At 51.5% G+C, this 18,410-nt stretch overlaps 1 protein-coding gene across 1 annotated transcript in view; it reads left to right on the plus strand.

Annotated features, from left to right (window-relative positions):
* Window positions 1–811: 811 nt before the first annotated feature.
* Window positions 812–18,410, plus strand: part of CYTH2 (cytohesin 2) — a 55,686-nt gene continuing 38,087 nt past the window's right edge. Inside the window, exon 1 of the mRNA XM_075328731.1 lies at window positions 812–971. Coding sequence (XP_075184846.1) covers window positions 953–971 — 19 coding nt within the window. The 5' untranslated portion in view covers window positions 812–952. The remainder of the gene's footprint in view (window positions 972–18,410) is intronic.

Raw genomic sequence — 18,410 nt, forward strand, 5'->3', positions numbered from 1 at the left:
CAGTGTAGCGTCTACAGACGATGGCAGTAATGGCTCAGTGTAGTGTATACAGACTATGGCAGGAATGGCTCAGTGTAGTGTATACAGACTATGGCAGGAATGGCTCAGTGTAGTGTCTACAGACTATGGCAGTAATGGCTCAGTGTAGTGTATACAGACTATGGCAGTAATGGCTCAGTGTAGTGTATACAGACTATGGCAGTAATGGCTCAGTGTAGTGTATACAGACTATGGCAGGAATGGCTCAGTGTAGTGTCTACAGACTATGGCAGTAATGGCTCAGTGTAGTGTCTACAGACTATGGCAGGAATGGCTCAGTGTAGTGTCTACAGACTATGGCAGGAATGGCTCAGTGTAGTGTCTACAGACTATGGCAGGAATGGCTCAGTGTAGTGTATACAGACTATGGCAGGAATGGCTCAGTGTGAGGGACAGCAGTGCATTGTGGCTGCAGACAGCGCACTGCTGATCAATCCCATCAGCATTTCCTCTCAGGATCTCCTCGGAGTCCCCGCCCTTATCAACCTCTGTTCGGCCTGGCTACGTGCATCCTATTGGTCAGTGGCCAGAGTTCTCCCGCCTTTCTGCCACAGTTCCAGTCTGTCATTGGCTAACCTGCCTGTCAATCATAAAGGAATGCGCATCCTCGAAACAAAGAGGCTCGATGTTCCCGCCCTAAAAATACCTGACCCCGAGTTATTATCGCGGTGTGATTGGTTGAAGCTACTGTCGGTTGCCAAAGTGGGCGGTGCCCGTAGAGGGAGGCTGCCGTGGAGGTGGTGGGCGGGGTTTAGGGGAGACTGGTATTGGGGGAGGCGAGCCGGTGAGGACGGTGGGATAGGAGGCTTGTGAGAGCCCGTGTATACCTCTTTGTACGGAATCCGAGGACGGTCCTGTCGTGAAGTCGCGATTTGCGGTCAAGCGAGTCTTCGGACTTGTCGCCTTCCTGATCATGGACGAGACCATTTACAGTGAGTGAATGCGCCTGCAGGTTAGGGGCGTTCATCGGCGCGTGCTCTCTGCTTCACACGGACCCTATTTCGGTTTCTTGGGTTCTTCCTAGTCTATAGGCGTCAACCGGGAGAGGACGGGATGCTCCATTTTATCTCCTGGGATGGGGGGGGGGGGGGCGCTAGAGCAGCAGTATTGTGCATGGCAGAGGCAGCGTGTATGTGAGACCGTTCCATGTTCGGTGTGGGGGGAGCTGGACCCTGCAGAGTGCTGTGTGTCTGGTTCCCGGGGCCTGGGCCGCCGGGCAGGTTATCGGCCTCACCTGACACAGGGAAGTGAAGGCTTTGTTATGCGGGGATAGGGGAAGGTGTATGGTGGCTGCACAGGTGCCCCTGTCATGTGTCCGCTAGAAAGCAGCTTACCGTCCCGTCCCCCCCCCCCCCCTGCGTGACTGGCGCTGGTCCTGCCCCCCCCCCTCCCCTGCGTGACTGGCGCTGGTCCTGCCCCCTCCTCCCCTGCGTGACTGGCGCTGGTCCTGCCCCCTCCTCCCCTGCGTGACTGGCGCTGGTCCTGCCCCCTCCTCCCCTGCGTGACTGGCGCTGGTCCTGCCCCCTCCTCCCCTGCGTGACTGGCGCTGGTCCTGCCCCCTCCTCCCCTGCGTGACTGGCGCTGGTCCTGCCCCCTCCTCCCCTGCGTGACTGGCGCTGGTCCTGCCCCCCCCCCCCCCCCCCTGCGTGACTGGCGCTGGTCCTGCCCCCTCCTCCCCTGCGTGACTGGCGCTGGTCCTGCCCCCTCCTCCCCTGCGTGACTGGCGCTGGTCCTGCCCCCTCCTCCCCCGCGTGACTGGCGCTGGTCCTGCCCCCTCCTCCCCTGCGTGACTGGCGCTGGTCCTGCCCCCTCCTCCCCTGCGTGACTGGCGCTGGTCCTGCCCCCCCCCCCCCCCCCTGCGTGACTGGCGCTGGTCCTGCCCCCTCCCCTGCGTGACTGGCGCTGGTCCTGCCCCCTCCTCCCCTGCGTGACTGGCGCTGGTCCTGCCCCCTCCTCCCCTGCGTGACTGGCGCTGGTCCTGCCCCCTCCTCCCCTGCGTGACTGGCGCTGGTCCTGCCCCCTCCTCCCCTGCGTGACTGGCGCTGGTCCTGCCCCCTCCTCACCTGCGTGACTGGCGCTGGTCCTGCCCCCTCCTCCCCTGCGTGACTGGTGCTGGTCCTGCCCCCTCCTCCCCTGCGTGACTGGTGCTGGTCCTGCCCCCTCCTCCCCTGCGTGACTGGCGCTGGTCCTGCCCCCCCTTCCTCCCCTCCCCTGCGTGACTGGCGCTGGTCCTGCCCCCCCTTCCTCCCCTCCCCTGCGTGACTGGCGCTGGTCCCCCCCCCTCCCCTGCGTGACTGGCGCTGGTCCCCCCCCCTCCCCTGTGTGACTGGCGCTGGTCCCCCCCCCCCCTCCCCTGCGTGACTGGCGCTGGTCCCCCCCCCCCTCCCCTGCGTGACTGGCGCTGGTCCCCCCCCCCCCTCCCCTGCGTGACTGGCGCTGGTCCCCCCCTCCTCCCCTGCGTGACTGGCGCTGGTCCCCCCCCTCCCCTGCGTGACTGGCGCTGGTCCCCCCCCCTCCCCTGCGTGACTGGCGCTGGTCCCCCCCCCCTCCCCTGCGTGACTGGCGCTGGTCCCCCCCCCTCCCCTGCGTGACTGGCGCTGGTCCGTCCCCCCCTCCCCTGCGTGACTGGCGCTGGTCCCCCCCCCCTCCCCTGCGTGACTGGCGCTGGTCGTCTACCCCCCCTCCCCTGCGTGACTGGCGCTGGTCGTCTACCCCCCCTCCCCTGCGTGACTGGCGCTGGTCGTCTACCGCCTCCCCTCCCCTGCGTGACTGGCGCTGGTCGTCTACCGCCTCCCCTCCCCTGCGTGACTGGCGCTGGTCGTCTACCCCCCCCCCCCCTCCCCTGCGTGACTGGCGCTTGTCGTCTACCCCCCCCCCTCCCCTGCGTGACTGGCGCTTGTCGTCTACCCCCCCCCCCCTCCCCTGCGTGACTGGCGCTTGTCGTCTACCCCCCCCCTCCCCTGCGTGACTGGCGCTGGTCGTCTCCCCCCTCCTCCCCCCCTCCCCTGCGTGACTGGCGCTGGTCGCCCCCCCCCCCCCCTGCCCCTCGCGTGACTGGCGCTGGTCCCTACCCCCCCCTGCCCCTCGCGTGACCTGATTGGAGGACACCTTGAGCGTGTATGGCCACATATCGATAATCTGGGTCCTTATGTACTGACACCACCGCTCCAGTGTTCCAAGAGACTTTGGTGGCATGGGATCAATCACAGGGCTCAGTGATTGGTGGAAGCTATCACATGACAGGTGCCTGTGGGGTTGGTGTGTATCACTGACTACACTTATGGGCTGCAGAGTGAGAAGTCTCCAGGGTCTGGCCTTTGGAGCCTCCAGGGTCTGGCCTTTGGAGCCTCCAGGGTCTGGCCTTTGGAGCCTCCAGGGTCTGGCCTTTGGAGCCTCCAGGGTCTGGCCTTTGGAGCCTCCAGGGTCTGGCCTTTGGAGCCTCCAGGGTCTGGCCTCTGGGACTGCTCACCCGAGGCGGAGGTGAAGCCTCATCCGTGTCCCCTTTACCATTATACCCAAACTGTCCCCAAAGTCTGGACTCGTCTTGTGTTGCCCTCTACTTGAGCTGATTGTAATGTTACTTTGTAGCATATCACTAAGAAGCAAGGTACAAACTCATTGTTATAGCGTTTTAGTGCATTTTATCCCCTGGGGCAGCATAAAATAGAGATTACATAATAATCGGTAGTGAATCACAAAATGCTTCTGAATGCCTCATGTTGGGAACATGGGCGTGAGCCACCAGGAATGCGAGTATGGCTGACAACTGGTTATAGGAATCCACTATCCGACAGTCTGGAAGGGTTGTCAGGACTAACTTGGCAGAAAGCGTGCTCTATTCAGAAGTCAGAAAACCGCTGCTGCCTGTGACTATCTGGTCATCGGGGATATGTGGCGCCGTTCCCCTAATCACCACAACGTGGCAGCGGACCTCTGACCACCCAATGGAGCAGGCATCGCCAAGCGGTATTCTCAGGGGAGGGTGACTCCCTCATAGGTTATTATGCTGCCATTTGTGTTTTGTTTGTTTTTTTTTTTATTTTGTTTTCCCATAAATGGCCAAATTCTTCTTTTCCCCATACTGGACAATTCCTTTAAATGTTCTCTTATATGAATACTGGAATTTTAGGCAATTTTCCTATGATGAGGTTTTAGTGCATTTTATTTTCTAAACTAATTAGCTAAATTATATTATTTTTATTTATTTTTTTAATGTTTTGTTACGTTTTGAGTTTTGTTTTTTGACGCAAATATTATTTATTCTTATATAGCGCCATTAATTCCATAGCGCTTTACATGCATCAGCATTTCTCTTCAGCTGCGGTTTTTGTCTCTTCGGTATGTCATGTTGTAAATTACACTTCTTTCCTTTGGAAGCTCCCTGTTATTTATGATTTATGAAGTCGTGCAGATTATTATTTTTTTTTTTTAAATCAGATTTTCCCCCACATCATTCAATTCTGTGGGGAAAATCTGCAAATCAAATGCATATTTACAGAGAAATTATCATTTCGCAGATTGTAAAGTTCAGTCTCAGTAGGCTTGAGATTTATATAAATCCCATCCACTTGCTGGAATTGAAATATATGTTGCATTTAAAAAGGGGGAAAAAAAACACCCCAAAAAATCTTCGTTGAAATATAACAAGTAGGCTATGTGAGCACACAGCGTTTTCTGACGCTGAATTTTTGGGCATTTTTGGACGCAAAAACGCACAGGAAAAAACACATGCGTTTTTACTGTATTTCGATGCGTTTTTGATCACTGCGTTTTTCCAATACATTGGTGAAAAATGCAGGAAAGAATTGACGTCCTTTTTTATTTATTTTTTTTTATTTTGTTTTAGCTCAATAACGCAGCTTAAAAAAAAAAAAAAAAAAAAAGTTGTGCGGACAGCAAAAATGAAAAGTCATCGACTTTGCTGGGGAAGCAAAGTCATGCAGTTTTGAGCCCAAAAACGCCACGAAAAACCTAGTGCGCACATAGTCTAAGTGCTGCTTTATTCTTCTGAAATGTTATAAGAATGGCAGAACCATGAGACCGTATGTTTGCCCCATCCTTTGTTTTTGGGACTCCCGCAGAAAGCGGAGTGTGGCACATGGCTCTTTCCAATAACCCTGATCTCACGGTGATGGGTAATCGGGTCCCAGTGATAAGCAAGTTAATCTCTATCCTTTTTGGATAGGGTATAACTTGCAATTCTGGGAATAACCCTTTCACATTCCTATTACTGACCTCCGCTGCTTTGTTTCCATGCCAGATGGGAAAGGTTTACAGTTGTAGGGCTCACTGATCGCGGTCACACTCTGCTCCCCCAAATGTGACACAATTCCTGATTTGCCCCATTTATGCCACATGATCAATGACTTGTAACCTATGCAGGATGGCCATGCAATTAACGTATACATTGGTCACAAAGTAACATTGGCTATGGGATTGTTACCGGCTGGGACTACCCTAACTCACAAGCCAAATCAGAAATGTGAGCAGACACATTATAGTATAAGGAGAATAGTCCCAGGATCCATTTTTCTGCACCGTTCTACCAGGTCAGGTTTGAGTCGTAAAAATTCTATAAACTACTTTTGTGATGAAAGTCGGTTCAGTGTCCCTGGCTCATTAATGCTCGGCTAAGCTGTTTATGTAATCTGAAGATAGAACATCTTATTTTTCAGATATAAGCCATCAACAGGATGAAACTGGAAAACTAAAGAATTGCAAAATATTTTTATTTTCTTTCGCGCTCCACGTTTGCAGCAGAGCATACACCATAAACTTTCCGGCCTTCGGTGCAGACCGCCAAGCATTGCTCCATCATCTGTAGCCTACAGACCCGCGTGGGGAGTAACGTTGTGTCCAGCAGCTTCGACAAGGACTAGAAATGATGCTAATGTGGCTGAAATAAAACCCATCGTACTGGGGACTGCGTCACAGTGGTTCACAGAGGAAATGCATGTGGTCCACACCTTGTATGATGGCTGCTTAACCAGTCACCCAAAATATGTTTTAGATGTGGGTGTAAACTTAATGTCAAGAAGAAAAGAATAATACAACTGTGACTGGTCTGGGTATGATGCATAAAACCCTCTACCCTCGGAGTACAGTACGATGTCCGCTGGGGCTATGGAGGATGAAGGATCCCAAGCTCAAGAGTCACATAGGCTAATGATGAGCGAGTTTCCAAATACTCAGATTTGCGATACTCGCGTATTTGTTCCGAATAGTGCGATGAAAGTCAATGGGGGATACTCTCTATGTAACGAGTAACCCGAATGTCACACTAGTCGCTACTTGCACGAATAGTGCGGCATTCGGGTTACTCGTTACTTTCCAAGTTTTTCCCCATTGACTTGCATTGCACAGGCTATTCAGAATGCATACGCATTTATTCGACTCATTACGAGTATCGCGAATCCGAGTATTTCGAAACTCACTCATCGTTAACGTAGGCTTCTCCAGAAAACGTACTTATCTGTTGTGATCTCTTCTGGTCACCGGACATTTTTCCATCGGAGCCTTTGGTGGTTGCATTCACTACTTCTATTTATATGTTGCCGGTAGCTTTCCCCTTCAGACTATACAGCTGGTTTTCCTGTCTAAGATTTTCCCACACCACAAACTTCCTTAAAAATAACCAGTCGCTGCTCTCTACCGGATTAATTTTCTAGAACAGGAGAACATAATTCTTTGATGTAAACTCATCACATTGAGCACCGCGTCCTCAGGTTATGGAGCAGGAGGAGCCGTGTGTGTGTGTGTGTGTGTGTGTGTGTGTGTGTCAGTCACTACAGAATGTGTCACCAGTGTGCACACACATAAGAAATCTAATTTGATGTAGCTGGTTTCTGTAAGGTAGATTGTACAGTGATGGTCCATTCTTGTGTGCGCGAGCTGCTGGGGGGGGGGCGTACGGTGCCTTTACCTGCAACACCTGCCATGGGACCAAAGTTTGCTAGGGGGCGCTGCTACATCACAATGCAATAAAAGTGAATGGGGTTGCATTGCACCCTACAACAGTATCTCGACAATCAAGTTGAAAATATTTGGCGCACTTGTACTTCCAATGTCACCCCCGATAACTTGTATTGAACTCAACACCCAGCGCACTTTGGTCACTAGGTCCCAACTCGCCCACGCTCTGTATATTTACATCCTTGTAGATGTATAGATTCAGTTGATACTCTCGGGGATGGAATATCTTTGTGACTGGGGAAATGTCTTAATTTTAAAACATATACCTTTTAAACCACAATAAAAATGGTTGGTCGCCCTAAGGCTGCTTTCACACATCTGGGTTTTGCTGTGCGGCACAATACGGCGCTTTGCTGAAAAAACGCAACTGTGGGGTTTTTTTATTTTTTTGCCACCGGATGCGTTTTTTCCTTATAGACTTGCATTTGCGCCGTATTGTGCCGCATGGCCTTGCATTGCATCCGGTTTTTGTCGGATGCGGCATATTTAGCACATGCGGCTGCCGGATGGAACGTTGCCTGTCATGTTTTTTGTGCGGTGAAAAAACTGCATTGCGCCGGATCCGGTGCGATGCGGTGCGTTTACAATGCAAGCCTATGGACGCCGGATGCGGTTTTTTGAACTGCACATGCTCAGTATCAAAAAACGGACGGGCCGCATGGAAAAACTTATGCAATAGATACGGGGGGTTTTTTCGCCGCATCCATTGCATAGGTTTTTGAGCCGGATTGAGCCGCACTACAAAAACCGGATGTGTGAAAGCAGCCTAAATTTGAGCATTTTGTGCTTTTCCTAAAGAGACAACTATGCGAGACGTCTTCTGTTTAGGAAATTACTATTGCATGTAGCCATTCCCGGTTTTAGGTATTCTTGTCTACATAGGCCCTTATTACAATCAAAACTGTGTGAAAGTAAAGAGAATCTTGTGTCAAAAACGAATGAATCCCGTTCCCTTTTTTTTTTTTTTTCTTTTTTTCGTCCCCCCCCCCCTCTCTCCAAACATCAGATCATAGCTGTCTGCTGTAAAACAAGAAGCTGCAGCAGGAGCCTCCCCCCAATGTTCTGTTAGGCTATGTGCACACGCTGCGTTTTTTTGACGCTGCGTTTTTGTGCGTTTTTGGCCGCTAAAAACGCACAAAAACGCACCTGCGTCGAAAAAACGCGGCAAAAAACGCACGCGTTTTGCCGCGATTTGGTGCGTTTTTTTGCTGCGTTTTGCTGCGTTTTTGCTCACTGCGTCCTTATGCGTTTTTTATCAGTGAACAAAAAAAAAAAAGGTCTGATGTCATTTCCTTCTTCAATGTGTTCTTCATTCTCCACTAGTGTATGCAGAAGAGCAGACAGCTGCAGAACTACAAGGCTCAGCATCCTCGATCCAATAGTGTATGCAGGACAGCAGACAGCAGCTGTCGAACTACAAGGCTCAGCATCCTCCTTCCAGGACTGTATGCAGGATTTCTTTGCCCCCCCAAAAAAAAAAATGACGTGGGCTTCACCATATTTTTGTATGCTAGCCGGGTACAGCAGGCAGGTACGGGCTGCCCCCAACCCCCAGCTGCCTATTTGTACCCGGCTGGGAACCAAAAATATAGGGAAGCCCTTTTTTTTTAAATTATTTCATGAATTTCATGAAATAATTTAAAAAAAAAAATGACGTAGGCTTCGCCCCATTTTTGAGTCCAGCCGGGTACAACTAGGCAGCTGGGGATTGGAATCCACAGTGCAGGTTGCCCATGCTTTCTGGGCACCCCCGCTGTGAATTGCAGTCCCGCAGCCACCCCAGAAAATGGCGCTTTCATAGAAGCGCCATCTTCTGGCGCTGTATCCAACTCTTCCGGCTGCCCTGATGCCGGGTGGCTAGCCAGGTAATAATGGAGTTAGGGCTAGCTGTATATTATCAGCTAGCCCTAAGCCCGAAATTCATGGTGTCACGCCAATATTAGACATGGCCACCATGAATTTCTAGTAAAGATAAAAAAAAAACACAACACAGAAAAATATTTTTATTAGAAAGAAAACACAACACAATTAGTGACTCCATCTTTATTGAAATAAACCCCCCTCCGCAGTAATCCTGGGTTAGGGTCCCGCGCCGTCCAATCAGGATCCAATATCATCTGATCGGTTTGCTGGAAGGCATACCGATCAGATGATGTGTTAGGTTAAAGGATGTGAATCACATGACACAGCAGCTGATTGTATAAAAGCCGGTTATACAATCAGCTGATGCATCAGTAGAAAAAAAAAAAAAAATAATACTCACTTATGTGCTGATTACCGGCAGCTCCCGGAGCGATGGGGCGGGAGTCTGATCCCGTCCGATCGCTGCAGCAGCTGCCGGTAATCAGGGATGAAGTCTCCTGACGCATCCGCTGATACCGGCCGGGCGCCCGCGTCAGCCCGAGACTCGATCAGCTGATGCGTCAGGTGACTGCATCAGGTGATCCATCGCCAGGTCCTGCAAGCAAGGTCCTGCCCCGGGGAGACTGCGCACAGCCGGAGCGGGAGCGGCGATACCGTGACAGGAGCTGGGAGCGGGCATGGCACCGCGAGGCTGCAGACAGGTGAGTATAACTTTTTTTTTTTTTTATTCTACTGTTAACTTTTGTTTTCGCAGCCGCTTCCACCTCCTGCCTGTACATGGCGCCGCACGGCAGCATACATGCACAGGACGGGAGATGGACGCGGCGGTGACGGTACCGGGAGGATTCACGCTTCTGTCTATACTGACAGAAGGAATCCTCTTCCTGTACACGTCACTTTACTACCCACCTCCTGCGCTTATAGCTGCGTTTTTGGTCTTAGAAACGCACCAAAACGCAGCTATTTGCGTTTCTCATTGCGTCTTTCAACATCCCATTGAACTCAATGGATGAAAAGCGCAGTGAAAAACGCGGGAATAATTGACATGCTGCGTTTTTGTGGTCACCACAAAAACGCAGCTGAAAAAAAAACGCTGTGTGGGGACAGCAAAAATGAAAACTCATAGACTTTGCTGGGGAAGCAAAGTCATGCAGTTTTGAGGCCAAAAACGCACCCGAAAAACGCGCAAAAACGCCGCGAAAAACGCACCGTGTGCACATAGCCTTATAATTCCTTCCCCTTACCTGCTGCCTGCCAGCTAAAAATGGAATAGAAAACACTGAGAAAGTAACAAATGCTGCAACTAATGTTTTTGGTGAACAAAACTAACTTTCTTGAACATCTACTGTAGTTAAAGCAAAGGACGCATGTAATCTGCACCCAAAAATGCTGTGAAAACGTCAAAAACTAGGCGTTTTGGGTGTCACACTGCTGCTGAGGCCCCCTTCGCACATATATAAAACACGTACATGGAAAAACCAGCATGGCTAACGAAATAAAAATATTACCAAGCTTCTCCTATTCGTTCAATGTTACACACATACAGCGCACAGATCTCAGCCTTATGTTCTGTGTTTGTCACGGACCCATAGATTTGTACTTGCCCTTGTCATCTGTGCTGCTGGAAAAAGGACATGTGAGCAACACCATAAGTGTTTATAAGGCATATGCTCATTTTTTTTTTTTTTTTCCTTTCGTTTTGCATGTGACTATAGCCAATCCTCTTGATACTTTTTATTGCGCCCTCTGATTTTGATATTTTGTTGCATGCACTTTTTGATACATATACAAAATATTACCATATTCATGTAAAAGATGTGTCCTCCAGCCTTTCTAGCGTCAGATGGGAAAAATATGATGCAGCGATAATCATCCCAGGGATTGCTACTTATTGCTTCATTAGCCTCCGGCTTAACTGTAATACACTAATCTGTATTTAGTCATGGTGTCCTCCATACAGCGCATAAACAGAGGCTTGAGCTAATATAGCAGTATTTATCATGAGCCATCCCCGTGCTGCCTGCCCCATATCCCTCGCTGACCAGCCCCATATCCCTCGCCGACCAGCCCCGTGCTGCCTGCCACATATCCCTCGCTGACCAGCCCCATATCCCTCGCCGACCAGCCCCGTGCTGCCTGCCACATATCCCTCGCTGACCAGCCCCGTGCTGCCTGCCCCATATCCCTCGCTGACCAGCCCCATATCCCTCGCTGGCCAGCCCCGTGCTGCCTGCCCCATATCCCTCGTTGGCCAGCCCCGTGCTGCCTGCCCCATATCCCTCGCTGACCAGCCCCATATCCCTCGTTGGCCAGCCCCGTGCTGCCTGCCCCATATCCCTCGCTGGCCAGCCCCGTGCTGCCTGCCCCATATCCATCGCTGGCCAGCCCCGTGCTGCCTGCCCCATATCCAGCAGTACATGGAGCTTTCCTGCCCAGGGCTCGGGCATGGCACCATTTTTTTGGCAGCCAGGACCCTACATAGGCACCTATGAGAAATCCATACTTGTGGTATCTGTATTCTGACCCTGAGACTCAGGTTAAGGATGGTTGTAGCAGCTGTTAGTACTTTGCGGCCTCTGTGTCTCCCCTATCCAGATGGGAAGTGGTCTGTGACCTCCTCTTCTGGGGCGATAGGTTGGTGGCAGATGCCCCCTTAAGTCGGAAGGGTTTATAGAACCTTATGTGAATGTATTGCGTATAATATTGCTTTGCTGATAATGGACAATATATGAGGGATGTTCTTTCGTTCACTGTGACCTCCATTTCTGATTAACTATAAAGCAAGGTTCCACAAGCTGTAGCCTGGATATAATGTGCATAAAGGCCACTTATTATAGGAGATCCCCCAAATCCTGCAAACTGTAGCCAGCGTGGTGCCAGGGTCTAGGTGCAGACAATCCCATTACTGCCCCAGAAAGATCACTTTGTTGAGGGCCTGCGCCACTTTGGTATCTGAAGTATCCGCTGCCAATTTGCATCTAGACTTGCGGTTACCCATCCAGCAGATCTGTACACAATGGAGCCTCTGATTTAAAGCTGTCGTTTGCCAAATGTCAAAGGGATAATCGTCCTGCAGTTTGGCATCAGTCCTGAAATATTGTAGTTTTTTTTTAATTTTTTTTTTTATTGGGCCGTTAGTGTGAAAATGCCTTGTAGTGTTCTGCAGACAGTTTACAAGTCCATATTATAAAGCCTCTTCCTTATATGAGTAAATAAGGAACTAGAAAGGCTCTCCTGTGATATGGCGGCTGTGTCACAGACAAAGCTTGTAAATATATCACATCCACTCCTGAGGCTCTGGGTGGCTCCAACTGACGGAACTGGAGTCGGTGGGGGAAGAAAGGAACATAATGCCAGGGCTAGGGGTGCTGCATTTTCTTATAATTGGTACATGTGGCATTTTAATATTTTTGCTACGGCAGCGGTGGTGGAGCGGGGTCGCAGGGGCAGTGGGCGATGCTGCGGTGCGTGCTGTGCTGGCTGTGTGGAGCAGTATGGTGCGGCGGGTGTCACAGATGTGGTGGTGGTGCGGGCTTCAAAGAATTGGTCTGTGCGTAGATTGAGCGATCTGCCATTTTCCTTACGTCCGCTGCTGGGAGATCAATGGGCCGGTGGCGGCGCATGCACAGATGAGATCTTGAGCCGAGAGCCCCATCGGCACTATTAATTGAAGCCTGCACTGCCAACAAAGCATCTCCCATGCCGCACCGCCCTGCGTCACATAGCTCCCACCGCTGCCAGCACGGTGCCCATTCTCCACCTTCCCGGTAAGCTACATTCGCATTATAAGACGCACCCCTCATTTTCCTCCCAAATTTTTGGGAGGAAAAGTGTGTTTTATAATCCAAAAAATACAGTATATACTTTTTATGAGTCCACTTCAGCAAAGCCTTCACCCCAGAATTTATTTTATAAAAGCATTTAAAAGTTGCAAACTTTTTAGCACAGCTCGGAGTCGTGCCAAATTTTTGTGACTTTTGGCATTTTCACACTATATTCTCCTAGCTCTGATGAAATGGGTGGGTTGGGTGTGCGGCGGGGGTGCACGGCTCATCTAATTCATGACAAGCTGTGTCATTATGTAAGTCAGAAATCTCACTCCAATCCCTGACTGGAGTACACCACTCTTCAGGTGTTCCGGTTTGATGAAGAGACGTGCACCTCTTCATGTATCAGGAGGGTTTGACTCCACCATGCCCCCTCATCAAGACTGGCGAGAAAATGGCCGGTCTCTATGAATCCATCATATTTAAAATAAATAATGCCAATGATCGGGGGTAATTTATCATTCAGGGAAAGCATGTTCTCAAGTAAACAAAGTGCCGGACTTTGGCATTGTTCTATAGTTTGATGTTGAAGCCCAATGGACTTTTTTAGAACTTTGTTGCATAGACTTGGGATTTGAGGACTTGCACCGTTTTCTCGTTGCAGCCCCACTTAAGCGAATGGATTAATGCGGCACTACAGCTACCATGTTTCCTCGAAAATAAGACCGGATCTTATATGATTTTTGGCACCAAAAGATACGCTAGGGCCTTTTTTTTTTTTTTTTTTCCTTTTTAGCATGTCTTATACGTTTGACTTAGATGATTGGAAAGTTTGTCACTGGTGAATTCACCCTCACCCCTCTGTGCCGGCGTCAGTGATTGTCAGACTGCATGAGGATGGCATCGCACTGTCCGGCGGCTCTCCTCACCGGAGCGGAACAGCTGCTCAGTAATACACGCTCAGCTCAGAAGAGCCGCCCACCAGTCCGAGGATTGCGCTGCGATCCTCTGATACTAATTCCATGAGGCTGATTGAATCACTGACGCCGGCGCAGAGGTGTAGTCGGGGGAAGGAGGTGATTATTCATTTGCCAGTTACACACGTTCCAATCATGGACGCCAGCACATAGGGGCGGGTGAATGGATGAATATTCATTTTCCATTAACTAGCTGGCATGTAACTACAAACTTCCGGGGCTTACAGCAACGCAACGGGGCAATGTACACCAATAGAAGTTACATATCATGAAAGGGATGCTAAAACCCTATTTTAGAATAGTATTATGGTATTATGCACAGCTAGGGCTTATTTTTGGAATAGGACTTACTCGATAAGGACAAACAAAAAATCCTGATGGGACTTATTTTTGGGGTAGGTGTTATTTTCAGGGAAATATTTCTAGGTACCACTATTTGTGTAAATGTGGCTGTAGGTTTCCAGTTAGTGCACAGATCATCCTCAGTATTCACCACCTAGTAGGGAGCAGGAGTCTCCTATAAATCCATCCAATTTGCCGAAACTGAAAGACGTTGTGTCTTTGACACTGCATCAAAAAACTCACCAAAGCTCATCATGTGAACGTAACCACAGAGTTAATTTTTCTTGGGGATGAGAAATCAATTTGCAGTCAGGAGTATCTGTCTGAAGGTGGCTTTAAAGGGAACCTGTCACCACATTTTTGGCCTATAAGCTGAGGCCACCACCACCGGGCTCTTGTATACAGTATTCTAACATGCTCTATATAAGAGCCCAGGCCGCTGTGAGAACATAAAAAACACTTTATAATACTTACCTAACGGTCGCGCAGTTAGCCTTATGGGCGTCTCCATTCTCCGGTGCCGGCGCCTCCTCTTTCGGCCATCATCGTCCTCCTTCTGACTCCTGGGTGCATGATGCATCCTACGTAATACATACTTGCCGGTCCTGCGCAGGCGCACTACAATACTTTGATCTGCCCTGCTCAGGACCTGAATGCCGGCGAGTGTGCATGACGTTGGACGAGTCATGCACCGCGGCTAGAGAAGGAGGACGAAGATGGCCGAAAGAGGCGGCACCGGAGGACGAAGACGCCCATTTGGCCAACCGAGCAACCGTTGGGTAAGTATTATAAAGTGTTTATGTTCTCACAGCGGCCTGGGCTCTCTTATATACAGTAAGTTAGAATGCTGTATATAAGAGCCCGGTGGTGGTGGCCGCAGCTTATACGCCAAGAAAGTGGTGACAGGTTCCCTTTAATACCTTACCCGACAGTGTAATTAGTAAAGCTCCAGACAGGTTCCTTTTTAATTTGAGAGTCTTGTGCTTTTCCTCCGCAGACGTCCTTCCTGTTTTCTGTTTTCTTCCTGTTTTCCTGGATTTAGAGTTGCATGTTTATGGTGTCTCCATGTTAGTTTTTGATAAGACTACCATGGGCATCAGCTATCGGCCGAATGATTGTTTAGTCCACGGCTAAAACCCCTGACTACCCAAAGACGTAATCGGAGGAGAAATAGGCGCTGGGCATTTCCTTCCCCCAATGCAAGGCACTGTGTGCTGGTGGCTATTCATGTTTGTGCTAAGAATTGGCTGAGATAGAAATCTGATATCTGATCGTCTTGTTCTGCTGAACAATGGACCCGAGGACATCTGTCACCAGAGAGCAGCTAGTGACCGAGAATTACACAGAAGCAGGTCTATGAAATATTCAGCATGAAACAATCAGGAGAAATGGACCAGCTCAACACCTTTTTACTATAGACGTAAAGGGATTGTTTAATGAATCATGATTGATTTTCAGCAGCCCTGCCTTTGGGCTCATCGGCGGCACACGCCTGAATTAGGGTTAAGCTGCGGCATCATCACAACTGAACTTGTGCGCTCATGGTGCTGGTAGCATCATGTCAGAAGAGCAGTGGCCACCGCTGATAGATTGCAAAAGGTGGCTGGTAATCTAAACAACGAGCAGTAAACCATGAAATCCCTCCATTTTTGACAAGAGGGGGGAAGTTGAATAAGTAAATTGCAAACTTTGCCGTTTTACCCATTAAAGAGCTTGAAAACAACACTTTTTTTTCTGAAAGTGCACTTCACCTTTGGCCACATCAGATGTTTTGATTGCTGAGGGTGTGAGTGCAGAAACTCCACCAATCCCTAAAATTAAAGTAGTTGTCCCCTTTTTGATTCCATAGGTTTCCCCCAGGTAACATAAAGCCTATGGTCTCCTCCCATACTGGTGCCGTTCCATCAGTGTCCACGATCGCTGCTGTGCTCACGTGGAGTTGTGATGTCATGCAAACTCCTCATCCGATTAGTGCTGCCTCCCCCCCCCTCCTGGCTGCCTTCTCCCCCCCCCTCCTGGCTGCCTTCTCCCCCCCCCCCCCCCCTCCTGGCTGCCTTCTCCCCCCCCCCCCCCTCCTGGCTGCCTTCTCCCCCCCCCCCCTCCTGGCTGCCTTCTCTCCCCCCCCCCCCCTCCTGCCTTCTCTCTCCCCCCCCCCCCCCTCCTGGCTGCCTTCTCTCTCTCCCCCCCCCCCCTCCTGGCTGCCTTCTCTCTCTCCCCCCCCCTCCTGGCTGCCTTCTCTCCCCCCCCCCTCCTGGCTGCCTTCTCTCCCCCCCCCCCCTCCTGGCTGCCTTCTCTCCCCCCCCCCCTCCTGGCTGCCTTCTCTCCCCCCCCCCCCCCTCCTGGCTGCCTTCTCTCCCCCCCCCCCCTCCTGGCTGCCTTCTCTCCCCCCCCCCCCCTCCTGGCTGCCTTCTCTCCCCCCCCCCTCCTGGCTGCCTTCCCTCTCTCCCCCCCCCCCCCCCCTCCTGGCTGCCTTCCCTCTCTCCCCCCCCCCCCCCCCCCCCCTCCTGGCTGCCTTCTCTCCCCCCCCCCCCCTCCTGGCTGCCTTCTCTCCCCCCCCCCCCTCCTGGCTGCCTTCTCTCTCCCCCCCCCCCCCTCCTGACTGCCTTCTCTCTTCCCCCCCCCCCCTCCTGGCTGCCTTCTCTCTTCCCCCCCCCCCTCCTGGCTGCCTTCTCTCTTCCCCCCCCCCCCTCCTGGCTGCCTTCTCTCTCTCCCCCCCCCCCTCCTGGCTGCCTTCTCTCTCCCCCCCTCCTGGCTGCCTTCTCTCTCCCCCCCCCCCTCCTGGCTGCCTTCTCTCTCCCCCCCCTCCTGGCTGCCTTCTCTCTCCCCCCCCCCCCTCCTGGCTGCCTTCTCTCTTCCCCCCCCCCCCCTCCTGGCTGCCTTCTCTCTTCCCCCCCCCCCCTCCTGGCTGCCTTCTCTCTTCCCCCCCCCCCCCCTCCTGGCTGCCTTCTCTCTCTTCCCCCCCCCCCCCCCTTCCTGGCTGCCTTCTCTCTCTTCCCCCCCCCCCCCCTCCTGGCTGCCTTCTCTCTCCCCCCCCCCCCCCTCCTGGCTGCCTTCTCTCTCTTCCCCCCCCCCCCCCTCCTGGCTGCCTTCTCTCTCTTCTCCCCCCCCCCCTCCTGGCTGCCTTCTCTCTCTTCTCCCCCCCCCCCCCTCCTGGCTGCCTTCCCTCTCTTTCCCCCCCCCCCCTCCTGGCTGCCTTCTCTCTCTTCCCCCCCCCCCCCCTCCTGGCTGCCTTCTCTCTCTTCCCCCCCCCCCCCCCCCTCCTGGCTGCCTTCCCTCTCTTCCCCCCCCCCCTCCTGGCTGCCTTCTCTCTCTTCCCCCCCCCCCCCTCCTGGCTGCCTTCCCTCTCTCCCCCCTCCTGGCTGCCTTCTCCCCCCCCCCCCCCCCCCTCCTGGCTGCCTTCTCTCCCCCCCCCCCCCCTCCTGGCTGCCTTCTCCCCCCCCTCTGGCCGCCGGACCAAATAAGTTAATCAACAGGAAGTGTGCGCTGTGGATGTGCTCACTTCCTGTTGATTGTTCGTTTGGTCCAAAGGCGGCGAGAGGGGAAGGCTGGGAGAGAGAAACCGGCACTGATTGGGCGCGTGGCTCGTGTGACATCACAACCTTACATGAGCCCAGGCACTGGCAATACGGGAGGGGATTATAGGCTTCATTTTTTTTCATTACCTGGGGGAAACGTGAAATCTGAAGGGGTTATCCTAGTTGTGGACAACCCCCTTAAGAAAACCAAAGGCTTAGCTGAATCCTTCCGCTAAGATGAACCCTAAAGTCTTTCTAATCATGGACTCTGCTTTAGTCTCGGAGAAGAGCACCACTGATCTCTTCTGCTCCTCCTCTGACCATTCGCCGAGGTCTTCACACCTGCATCCCCAAAATCAAAACTTGCCAGGTCTCAAGTCTTACCATGGTTTGTTTTTTAATGTACTTTGACCCAAGATGTAGGGTCACCATGACAAGTCATCTTCAGCCCCTAGCAAGGTGGCCTGATCGCCGGTGTTTCCAGTCCACCAGTGACTGCGGTGACTTTTACACTTTCCATCAGAGTAGAGTTATTCAGGACTATGTTGTAATTATTGGTATAAATGAGAAAGTGGCTGGATCATCAAATGGGACTTTGTTTTACTGTATGATGAGAATTGTATCTGGTTAAAGATGGGATTTTTTTCATAATAAAAGCCTATTTTTCTCTTTAAACAAAATGCACAATGGCTTCTGTGTTTTCCATAGCAGCTGTGAAATATTTATATCGTCCTACAAAGAGCCACTTCTTGGGTCTCTAATAAATGGTTGGGAATCTATGACCGGAGCTGTTAGAATTGAGTCTTTCGCTTTTTTTCATCAACAATGCAAATTCAGTCTGCAATAATAGTGACAAGCAAAAGTCTGCTGAATATGTCACATTGTCAGTGGTGAGCGGGAAAATGATCAAGCAAGGCCATGGTCACTGAGAACCC

Source organism: Anomaloglossus baeobatrachus, chromosome 11 (genome assembly GCF_048569485.1).
Source record: "Anomaloglossus baeobatrachus isolate aAnoBae1 chromosome 11, aAnoBae1.hap1, whole genome shotgun sequence".
Lineage (NCBI taxonomy): Eukaryota > Metazoa > Chordata > Amphibia > Anura > Aromobatidae > Anomaloglossus > Anomaloglossus baeobatrachus.